This window comes from Mytilus galloprovincialis, chromosome 3 (assembly GCF_965363235.1).
Source record: "Mytilus galloprovincialis chromosome 3, xbMytGall1.hap1.1, whole genome shotgun sequence".
NCBI lineage: Eukaryota > Metazoa > Mollusca > Bivalvia > Mytilida > Mytilidae > Mytilus > Mytilus galloprovincialis.
Window position 1 is genome coordinate 42,404,518 of NC_134840.1, and position 12,286 is coordinate 42,416,803.

Genomic DNA, 12,286 nt, shown 5'->3' on the forward strand with positions numbered 1-12,286 from the left:
TGTAAAAATTCAAGTAAGCCACCGAAAACAATTATTAATTTTAAATAACTAATTTATATCATCTTTGATTATTATTTAGAAGGTTAGCTTTATGAAAAGTGTTGTTAGATCTTTGAATAGATATATATCTCAACTACCGATAAAATATATTTTTCATTTCTATAGTTTCGTGATAAAATGGACACTCTGAAGCATCATGCTCCTGGCATTAAACACGAGTTGGTTTATCCCTTAATTTAGGCCTTGCATGCAATTTTTTTACAATTAATTCACCCAGAGTTCAAACCTAATCCTTATTTACAACAAAATGTAGAGGATAAGTTTTGGAGACTTAAACCCAAACGACACCAAATTCCCCATAATGCTTAAAACACATTATGATACCGGTATGACAAAAGGCATGTGGACACACACATAAACATGTTGTGGGTTTTAGCTATTGTTTTTTTTTTAATATCAACACTCTTCTTTCTCATCTCGATTGGTAAATCAGAGAATAAAAGTGTAATTATTTACGTTGAAAAAGATTTAATTATTCTAAAAACCCACACTTTTAAGCAAAAACTGGATACATCACTTCATACTAGTATCTACTTGTTAAAGAATAGTAATGATTCACAAAAATGTAAACAAAATTTACCAGCCAGAGATATCCACTGTGTGTATCATATCTTTCTCTCTGGCTTTACATCCGATGTACAAAAGGCTGTCCCTGATGCAAAAAGCACCAACATAGCCAACCTTTAGTTCTTTCATATCGCAACATGTGATAAAGCGTCCTTCTTGGTTCAATATATGGAGGTTTTGATTCACTAAGTCCAAGACAACAAAATTCCCAGGAAATGTTGATTCAATAGTGTAAGGTTTAAATGCTTTGTCATTCTTATGACTGGTGTAAACGTTTCTTAGTTCTCCATTCTCTTGTAGGACCATTACTTTGCCCCTATTGTCATCAGAAGTATTGTCCACTATTCCGATGTTATTTTCCCTATTTGTAAATATGCTAATAATACAAGTAAATAATGGTCTGAAATTTCTGTCCCTTTGATAGACTTTCTTCCGGTTTCCATTCTGATCCATGCTAATGAGAAGTCTTTGTCCATCATTTGAGTAGGCCTCAGTATTCCCAGATGCTGCTATTAAAATATCATTCGCATGTGATACATGAAAGGCTGTTACAGTATGCGGGTGCACATTTAAGAGTGTTTCTTTTATTTCTTCAGTGCCATTTGATACACGTCTGAGGTTGTATTTACCGTCAAATAAAAGATCTTTTAACCCAGTTAGTGCGATGCCGGTGTTTTTAACATGTAATTTTGACACCGTTTTCAAAGAACCATGACTTATTTTAGTTTTAAATATTGTTTGTAAGTTACTTGTCCATATAGTGTTGTCGGAGCTAACAATAATTCTCTTTATTTCGTGATCTGTTTGAAACTGTTTTAACACTGGAAGAAATAAACCCGGTCTCTCGTTGACCTTTTCCAATGACCCATACATTGTTCTTGCGTTTTCAATTTCACCTCTGGTAAAATTAGGAACATGGTTATAAGTAAAGCTCTCAATTTGAAAACTAGACGTCGGTTTTAAAATGTGTTTTGAAGCAGCAAATACTTCCGTTGTGTTCTTGGATTGCAGCAAATGGCTAACTTGATCTTTCTGTTGCAATAACGTTTTCAAGTTTTCCTGAACATGTGCATTTCCATTATCAAGTGACCAAGAAACTTTATCCCAATTATCATCAAGTTCAATTAAAAGCTTCTGCTTCTGTTTCTTTGCAGCATTTATGATAGAAATCTCTTGGCTTTCGATTTCTTTTTTCATTCGTGTATACGATGCGTTTTCAATAAATCTTGATTCGTGCAGTGTTGCTACACTGACACTGAGACGGTTGGATTCTTGAACAATTGTGTTTTCAACTTCCTGTAAGTCCTTTAAAACCATTTCATAACCTTCACTTAATTTTACAAGATTATGCGTTTCATGACTTTTAGCACGACAGTCGTTACATATTGGCACACCACAATGTGTACAGAAGATAGAACAGTTAAGACCTACGTGTTCTTGACATTTTATTTCTTCTGCTTGAACTTTATTTAGTTTCCCGACATCTTTAATGTCAATGATAAAATGGCCGTAAGTAGATTTCAATCTTGGATGAACTGTTTCCTTGCATCTTGAACACAGTAATCCACACTCCGAGCATTTCCACTTTAGTTTCTGGTCAATTTTGCACGATGAACAAACCATTGCTGCCTGACCTTTTCTAATAGACGAGGAAAACGCCATCTTGCCAGTCCAGTCACTTCCTTGTACAATCCATGAAACAATTATAACTACTAGTATACACCTATGTGCCTTTAGTACAGTTACAAATATAAGTGAACAATTTGTATTTTTTCCTTGTTGATGTATCCATTTACACAATATGCATACAATTTAATGTATGAACTCGATCTTAGTATATTGGGTAACACTTTAAGCTATCTTTTAAGACATTGTTCTGGTATAAAGTAGCTATATTGTATAAGTTTTAAAATATTTGGCAATTTAGAAGCCGAATTTGAGAAAAGATCTCTTAAATTTAAGGAAGTGAAATTTGATTGATATTTAAGCTATTGTTTGTATTAAATACAACAGTGGTATTTTTACATGTGAACATTTAAAAAGAAAAGCACTTAAATCAAATTTGACGTGAATACAATTCAATACCATGTGAATTATTTTCTTCATATAATATGATAATGAATAAGTTAACCTATACTGTTATGCATAAACAGACAGAAAAAGGGCTGAAAATTCTTATATATAATTGACAGGTATGTGGAAAATGGTTACTATTCTCTAAAACAGTATGAATATTCATCTAGATTTGATGAACTATCGATTTCTCTCTAAAAGGATAAAAGTGTTACGTTTTTATGCATTTTAGTTAGTTCAAAATACAAAACTCATTCAAAAACCATGGAACAATATGTAAGAGGTGCTATTGATAGAGACGAATACTTCCTCGTCAATTGGTTTATGCTACCAATGCTCTGCTTCGAGTATCTGAATCACATTCATGTATATATAACGAATCTTGCTTCTTTATACTAGTAAATCTACAATGAACAATGTGTAATTGCGATACTTTATCAAGACATTAAAGGAACTCTTAACTCAATTTCATTTTCATTTAAAATTAGGACCAAATAAGGACCATAATGACCCCTTTCATATACCCTTGAACATTTAAAATAATCAAAAACCAATTGTTTAAGAACAAGTGAAGGTCTTTCAAGCTCAAATTAATTTTTGATTAATCTAAGTCTAAATGGACAATTTTACCTCACACCGACCTTTAACTAAATTCCAAGGTCATACCTCAAGGACTTCAAATCATATGACCCTAAGCCTCCACTATGTAAGGGACCAATACAGCTAATTTTAAGATTTAGAGGGGAGGAACTGAATATATATGAATATGAATAAATGCATCCGCGAATAAGATGTATGCTACTTTCTGATTTAACAGACTTATGAAATTCGTAAGAAAAGTGAATATTTTACAATGCAATAAGATATGACATATATAGCTCATACATAACTATATGTGGTTAAGACTGTCGATGAGACTGTGGATAAGACAACTATATCCACCATACTGAAATATTGCAATTGCAAGGTTATAACAACCCCTTGCTATGATTCAAATCAAGCTGTAGTAAAAATCTACGGTACAACATTGTGTACGATATCAACTCCCTTTAATATTCGATAAATAAAGGCAACAGTAGAAACTGGTGTTAAATAGTCATAAATCGATTGATAGAAAACAAAGCTCGGTTAAGGACGACATCAAAAGATTGATGTAGGATAAACAAGAATGTGTCCTCAGTACACGAATGCCCCACTCGCACTATCATTTTCTATGTTCAGTGGACCGTGAAATTGGGGTGAAATCTCTAATTTGGCATTAAAATTAGAAAGATCATATCATAGGGAACATGTGTACCAAGTTTGAAGTCGATTGGACTTCAACTTCATCAAAAACTACCTCGACCAAAAACTTTAACCTGAAGCGGGACAGACGGACGGACGAACGAACGGACGCACAGACCAGAAAACATAATGCCCCTCTACTATCGTAGGTGGGGCATAAAAAAAACCTTAAATCAAATAGTTTGGAGGTGCAGTTCTTCTGCAAGTTTTGTAAACTAAAATCGATTTTTACATATATCCCTATTGGTCAATCAATTTTTCCCAAATTAAGTTAAGAGGGGGGGGGCTCAGTGAAAAAACCCTATGTGAATTAAGTTTTTTATCCTACATTGATCTTTTGATGTCGACTCTTACAAACCAAAACCGAAGGAAAACACATCAACTATGATGAAAATGAAAACAACTGGAAGAACAGGAACACCGAAACAAACTATTTGACAACAACTGTCATATTTCTGGCTTGGTACAGGACATTTTAAATAAAAACGTGTGGGTTGAACCTGGTTTAATGGGTAGTTAAATCAGCCGCTTTATGACATTCGTCAAACTAAGCTTTATAATTAATTAGTATTCGTTCTCTGGTGATGCCTTTCCTCTTTGTTTAACCTAGGATTGTTACACGGTAAATGTTTAGTGACATGGAGTAATATAACAATACCGTACAATGACAAGTTGATTCCTTAAAAGTTTAACAGATATGGCACAGAGTGATACTATGTAATAAATAATAAGTACAGGAAGAAAGTACATTAACAGTTCAATAGCAGTAGTATCGAGGTATAGATAGCAACTTGGATTAAGATAGTTCCTTAAAATCCGACAGAAACGGTATCGACACAGACAAAGTAAACACTTCAAAAAGATGATACTATAGCAGTTCACCAGCAATTAACGTCAAAATGAAAGTAAACTTTCAAAACTTGCCATATGAAGTCGGTTACCTTATAGGTAATACTTGTTATAGACAGAATAAATACTTACCATAGTCCAAATTGATTCATATTCCACTAGCAATAATGGATAGAAGCATTCATAGCACACATGATGCATTGGGACAATGGTACTCTTACAGTTCAACATCAATGATGAAAAGAATGTGTCCATAGTACACGGATGCCCCACTCGTACTATCAATTTCTATGTTCAGTGGACCGTGAAATTGGGGTCCATATCATAGGGAACATGTGTACTAATTTTCAAGTTGATTGGACTTCAACTTCATCAAAAACTACCTTGACCAAAATTCAACCTGAATCGGGACAGATGGACGGACGAACGCACAGACCAGAAAAGATAATGCCCATAAATGGGGCATCTAAAAACACATGAATAGATAATATTCACCACTAGTCATAGAAGATGTACTATATTACAATCAGTAATGGTATCGACACAATGGTAGTCAACAGGAACAACTGGGAAATGGAAGACTAAGTCCAGCAGCAATGGGCTCGAATCAGTTATAGTAAACAATTACTAGAAAGATTTTAGAAACGCTTTGTGGTAATTAAACTACAGCGGTAAGCATTTAAAACTGGTCATGAGAAGTTGGTTCTTTAATAGTCAACTAGCAATGGTATTGTTATAATTGCTGTAATTTATTACTAATGACAGACAGACAGATAATAAATATGTTTCCGCTATGGTCATGGGAAGTTGGTAACTTGATCAGTCCAACAACCGCCATGGTATTGTCAGATAGAAAACACTTACTACTTGGTATCGAAATGTGGTAACCTTACTGGCCAACATCAACGATATAGACAAGTTATAAAATCCACTTACCACTATGTAGACATTGAAAGTAAACCCAAACCCCTGGAAAAAAAGTACCTTAATTAATATTCCATCAGCAATGCTTTTAACATTGATGGTATTCATTCCCCCACTTGTAATTGGTTGTCATGGTAACCTAACAGTTCATAAGTGATGTTTCCACACATGGATAATGATAGCTTACCACTAATAGTACAAGAGCAATGGTATTGCAGAATTATAGTAATTTCAAGTGAAAGATGTTTGAATTGTTCTAATGGATTGTTCAAATGGATTGTTCAAATGGATTGTTCAAATGGATTGTTCAAATGGATTGTTCAAATGCTGGATCTGAATTTAAACGATAAGCCATCAAATATGTATGTCTGCAACATAGTATAATTATATTTTCTTTAATTCATGAAGGTATATGACTGTAGTCCTCTCATCCACAACTTTCAATGTAGGATATTACTGATAAATTAACCTTATTACTTCTACTGCCATTAAATAAGGAACTTTCGGATTTGGTTTTTCTTGGAGTTCTGTATTTTTGTTATTTTCCTTTTGTACTGTTGGCAATACTAATGGAAACAATTGTCAAGTCATCATCAATAAAATTCAATACAGTCATGACAAATATGATAACTACATCATGCTATTTGACAACCATATCGGTTGACAAGTAAAATTATCATACACATTTATTTTCTCACTAAATACCCAAGTTAGTTTGGTTCTAATTAGCCTTAAAATTTCGAGTATGATTGTTTTTTTAAAGTTCACCGACTACAGATTTCAACAACAGAGAATGGACACCAAGTTATTATCCATCCAGTGAGACCCTTATTGGTAATCAAGGTAGTTAAATTCCTAGTAGTACTGTAATAGATCAAACTGGCTTTGTGGGCTAAGTTAGCTAAAAACCCAACGCAAGAGCCTTTAACTCAGTTATGTTCTTATTGCTTATGACTGACCTTATGTGTCATATGCTTTTCTGTTCATTTAAAGAAATCTCACTCTTAAGTAAAAATGTTGGCTCCATGTGCTCAGGACATTCAGTGTGAATAGCTTTCACTAGATACAGAAAAAGGATGTGTGAAAAAAGTGGAGTAAGACAGTTAACACCAATATCACAAGATTATCAACTAGATAAGTGCTTGTTTTGGGACCCTTTGGGCCCCCAATTCCTAAATCTTTGGGACCATAACCCCCAAAATTAATCCCAACCTTCCTTTTGTGGATATAAACATTGTGTTAAAATTTTATTGATTTTTATTCACTTACATATACCAAAGTTATTATCCGGAAACCATCTGTCTTCGGACAACGCTGACGACGACGACATACCAATATACGACCAAATTTTTTTTAATTTTTGCGGTCGTATAAAAATATGCTTGCTAGATATTTCCTCATTGCAAAGGACTCTTTAGGGTATTTGGAAAACTGCATGCAGCACCTATATTTCAAAGGCCTCAACAGATAAAACAACACCTATATTCATTCATAAAAATTATTTAAAAAATGAATCTGCAATTTTTAATTTAACACATTTACATTATAAACAAATCCATACTAACATCAATAACAAACAATGAGTGAACTTGATTTCATTTACAATAATTTCATTAATAAATCTGTTTTAAAAAGTATTCTATTCTTCTATTTCTTGTCAATGGTGTTTATTATGATCATGTAGTCACTTACCCAAAACAAAAACTTTAATAGTTTGATTACACATTTCTTAAACTATCTTGTATCATTTAAATATTAGCCTATAATGGTAGTTACAGTGCTTGTTTGTCTAATTCCACACTAACATAATGGGTGAAGTAGTTACAATGTTTCAGTTATTTTAAGTCAATGGAAACAGTAATGTAAAACAAACATTTTAACACAAAATTCCATGTTGTTTCAATACCTTTTCTAGGTAGGCATGTTTCACTAAGAACTGATCCGGATTGACACAATTTCTGACAGAATTGGTATTTAGTTTGTTTACTGCATATGAAGAGAAACCTTGTAATTTAACCAATCATCTATAATAAAAAATGGCATTCAAGGGTTGACAAGGACTGATGTTGTAATTGTTTAAAATTCAAAAAGAAGCTTTCAGCTGTTCTAAAATTACAATGTATATGTTTAGATAAACAGACACCAAATGATATGATAGTAGTTGATAGATTTAAGTCTTTAAAAATACAAATAACTACTTTTAACAAAATATCAGTGCATGCGAAATAAGATCATAGAACAATGTACAATGTTTTCTATATATTATAACTATGATACAGTTTGAAGGCTGGATAAAGCAGCAATTGGTAATTACAAAAAGCCATTTTCTGTCAATCATGATAATGTATGAGTCTTCAGTTTTGTTGCTATTAATGTTTTCAGAGGATTACTACAATATATGTAACTATGATAAACAATATTCATTTGTGGCTTTTTAAATGAAGTCCTCAGTCATGTCTACAATGAAGTGATATAATGAATAGTTGATGATAATTAGGCCACAATATTGAGCTGATAGACATCAAGAATGAGCCCTTCTGTTTGTATCTATTAATTCTTACATGGTGGCTAATGATGATAGTTATAAATAGCACAGGATTTGTAAGAATCAGTCCTCAGTCACGTAGTTGTAACAAATGGACTTCAACCACTAAGTATGATACTAGTAAGTAAATCGTCTATAATCTTGGTAAATGTTTTTCTTCTTTCACACTTCAGATGAAATATCTCCAGAATGTCACTGTCAATAAATCATCATCATAACTTTTCAACCTGCATGTTGAATATCACAAACAAACAAAATAATAAATATTCTATAGGTCAACCAGGTCAGCTACTTTTACTCTTTTCCACGTCAGAATCAGAGCTGTCAGAACTTGATGAGCCGTCAGAACTTGATGAGCTGTCAGAATTTGTTGAATTGTCTATTTGTTCTGTTTGTTCACTATCAGGACTAGAACTTATTTCTCCTGCCTGAAAAATAATAAAATGTTTTGTTCAGTGAAAAATAAATACAAGTGTATTTGAATAAAGTTGAAGAAAAAAAATGAAATAAGAAAAAGGCAAAAAGAGTATAATGGCAATGAATTGTAAAAAAAAGAAAGTGATAGAGATATAATATCTCTAATAAATTATATAATGAATAAATTCATCAAAAGATCTACACTTAACTTAAAGGCTCATTATAAGCAATATGGTTTACATATTCTCGTCACTACATTATAACAAAATGTTGATGCTTTTATTTGATAGATTTTGTTAGTTGAGTAGTACAATTCTTTTACACACTAATTGATAATATTTGCTAATAAGGAGCCTTTTAGTTAATTGTAGATCTTTTAGATGAATGTATCTCTAATAAAATACCCAAATTTCAGAGTGAAAAGAAAATCCTTATCAAATTTTATTTCAAACATAACAGTAACATTACCACATAAACAGGGCATCACAATTAAAGATTAATTCTATCAGAATATTTGCTCTCTTGTAAAAATATTAAATAAAACAACAGCAGAATATATCGATATCATGTATGTGTCGTATCTGAAATATCTTTGTTGAATTCTTTTAGTGTATTCAAATAGCAGCTTTATATACCTGTAAATCTTGAACTTTTTCCATTCCATTTGCTGTCAGCTGTTTATTCAGATAATTGATTGTTTCTGGAGATGGTTTGACCTCCTCTTCAGCATACATTTTCAACACATCTTTTGCTGATGAAAAATCCCTAGTCTGAACTGTAAAAAAACAAACCATTCTTAATCCACATTTAAAATTATTATAATTCTTCACACAAATAGATTTATGAAGGTAGTAACTTAACTATAAAGGACAAAGTACAAGTGAACATATATCAGGAAATATAAGACTGAAAACCGTCCTGTTGTTATTGTGTACTTTTATCAAAGCTATGAAATAAAATAGATCTTTTCATATTTACTAAACTTTGAGCATGTTTATCTTGGGATAAATGTTTTATGTTTTTGTTTTTCAGTTAAAAAGATATATTCTGCATCTGCTAAGCTTCTGTGCATATAATTAGTTTTTTTTCACTTTTCCATCCACAAACCATGGATGTTACCTTCCTTTTTGTTTGTAAGCTTGTATATATTCAGTGTAAACTAGATTGACATATCCCACCTTTTATGAGTACTGAACCTAGTTTTATTGTACCTACCATATCCTCTGATTAAGTTACATAACATCAGATCTCTATCACATCCAGGCATTTTCTCTGTTAATTGTACTAAAGTTGCCAATTCTTCTATCTGTAAAATAAAATAAATATGTATTAAGAACATGTTTTTCTCTTCTTTTTTCTTCCAGCAGTTTCTAATTTCTATATCCTCATGTTAAAGTAGTAGTCATTTCCACCTCTCCACTGGATATTATATTATTGTAACATGTACAAAATTTGACTATATAATTTTGTGGGGGAAAAAATCTACTAGGCTGTAATATTGACCACTGCAAATTGCTATTACCCTTACTCTAATATGGTATCATTTCAAAATATATAGAGAATATGAAAATATGTTTCTTTGTATACCAATAAAACTACAACAACATCAGCTTAATCTTAAACTGAACAACTGTCAAAGCCTCTGAAAGGTAAATGTTTCCTAAAGTATCATTTATATTTGTCAGAGCATTGTAAATATCTATTTCATATAGCTGCATACACAAATATTTTAAAATTACATTTTAGGCAATCTATGAGTTTGTTTGTGCAATGGTATTAATATTTATAGTCATTAATACACTGAACTATATTTGTATGTTATGTGTTGCTTCCATAGACACTTATATAACCTTACCTTCTTGTCACGGATGAACTCAGAACAAAGATAGTTCAAACTCTTATCATTACTTCTTAATCCTTCAGTCTGAAAAAATACCAAAATAACATGTATATGGGTTTTTGGGGGGCTTTTTTAGGAGGGAGGGGGCTAAATGTTTGAAACCTTTAATTATGATGCAAGTTATAAAATCTGTCAGTTACAATATAATAAACAATAATTTGTTCATGCCCATAACATTTAGAAAAAGGTCAATGATTTTATCACAATTAAATAAAGAAAATGTTAAAGTAACCTATATACGGTGACCTTCATTGTACTTGTGGTACTGAACCCTCATTTAGGTGACCTTCATTGTACTTGTGGTACTGAACCCTCATTTAGGTTACCTTTCATTATGTACAAACATCAACAATTTACTCATATCAAGAAACTTGAGTATTGAAGATTATACAAATGTTAACTTCCTAATTAAAAGATAATAATTGAATTGTTTTAATATTTTCCGATCTAAGAACATTGAGAACAATGATTAATTATATAAAATTAAATATGGGAAACATAGGAATGGATATCAACTAATCAATACTTCAGGGTGTTTTTTCAATTCTCATCAAAGAACAAAATTTTTACTAGCAAACGATGTCATTCTTACTTACACTTTTTTAATCTTTACAATCGAGATGAAAAGAATCAAGAAAAAGATGTTAACATAAGAATCCTTTTGGTCCTTCTTATTTTTAGAGTAGATAAATACCTGGAGGAGTTCTTTAGCTGGCTGTACTTTATTATTATAAACCAGAGCACCAAGTAAGTTCACAAGTACATATGATTGACTGTGTTGAGTTATGAAAATGTCAGTAACTGCAAGATAAGAATTACGATGTTAAAAAAAACATCTTATCTTACAAATAAATCTTTGTACAGAATCATTTTTATAACAGTTCAGACAAGACCATTTCTTTCTGCGCTCAGGTTATCAATTAATGGGGTCAGATTAGGTGAATTTTCTTCTGTAAAAACCCACTTGTCATATCATACATGTTATGGAGATTTAAACTGTGGGGTCGCCAAAGGTTCCAAATGCCTAGATTAAATAATACTAATAACTAGCAGAGGACTATATCTTGTGTGTTGATTTAAATGTTGAATACTTAATCTTTCTTTTTTTCTATGTGCACCTGCATGTACTTTACTCTTTTATTCTATTTAAATCCCCATTGGAAAGCCTTGGACAGACTGAGCGAGCATAACCTCACTTTTATCGATAGCTGTAACAAACAAGTGGTAAATGATTTAGTATTTTTACCAATTAAAGTATTACAGTTGTCTACTTTATATTGAAAATATGTTCTACATTGCAAACAAACCAAATGTGGGAACAGGGTAGAAACAGCAATACTGGAGCAAACAAAGAGTACAGTGTTTTTACTTTTTTTCAGTCATTCAATAGTCCTCCCTGTCGAAATGAATAGTTACTATCACTATGAAGTTGTATGAGCTCTGACATAAAGTATGTATACAAACCTTCTTGTAATGCATCATTATCCCCCTTTACAATGAAGAAATTAAACATCTGAAACAATGACATCATCCCTAAATTCTTTCTCGATACTACAAGATCAACTATTTTCCTTGGAAGAGTTGTATCATCTCTGAAATAATAATCATATCTGTGTCACTGGATGCATTTTAGTTATTATAAAGTTCTCCTCCTCTTCTTTAGAAGA

General features: G+C 32.0%; 2 protein-coding genes across 2 annotated transcripts in view; both read right to left on the reverse strand.

Moving 5' to 3' along the window:
* Positions 1 to 573: 573 nt before the first annotated feature.
* Positions 574 to 2,371, reverse strand: LOC143067981 (uncharacterized). Its single transcript, XM_076241682.1, has one exon. It carries the CDS (start codon positions 2,287 to 2,289, stop codon positions 637 to 639), a length of 1,653 nt encoding a protein of 550 aa, XP_076097797.1. The 5' UTR covers positions 2,290 to 2,371; the 3' UTR covers positions 574 to 636.
* A 5,986-nt stretch (positions 2,372 to 8,357) lies between these two features.
* The window catches only part of LOC143067982 (uncharacterized), a 41,588-nt gene continuing 37,659 nt past the window's right edge, over positions 8,358 to 12,286 (reverse strand). The window contains exons 24-29 of the mRNA XM_076241683.1: positions 12,084 to 12,211; positions 11,314 to 11,420; positions 10,575 to 10,643; positions 9,935 to 10,025; positions 9,355 to 9,494; positions 8,358 to 8,730 (exon numbers count right to left, since the gene is read on the reverse strand). Of these exons, the coding sequence (XP_076097798.1) occupies positions 8,587 to 8,730; positions 9,355 to 9,494; positions 9,935 to 10,025; positions 10,575 to 10,643; positions 11,314 to 11,420; positions 12,084 to 12,211 (679 nt within the window). The 3' untranslated portion in view covers positions 8,358 to 8,586. The remainder of the gene's footprint in view (positions 8,731 to 9,354; positions 9,495 to 9,934; positions 10,026 to 10,574; positions 10,644 to 11,313; positions 11,421 to 12,083; positions 12,212 to 12,286) is intronic.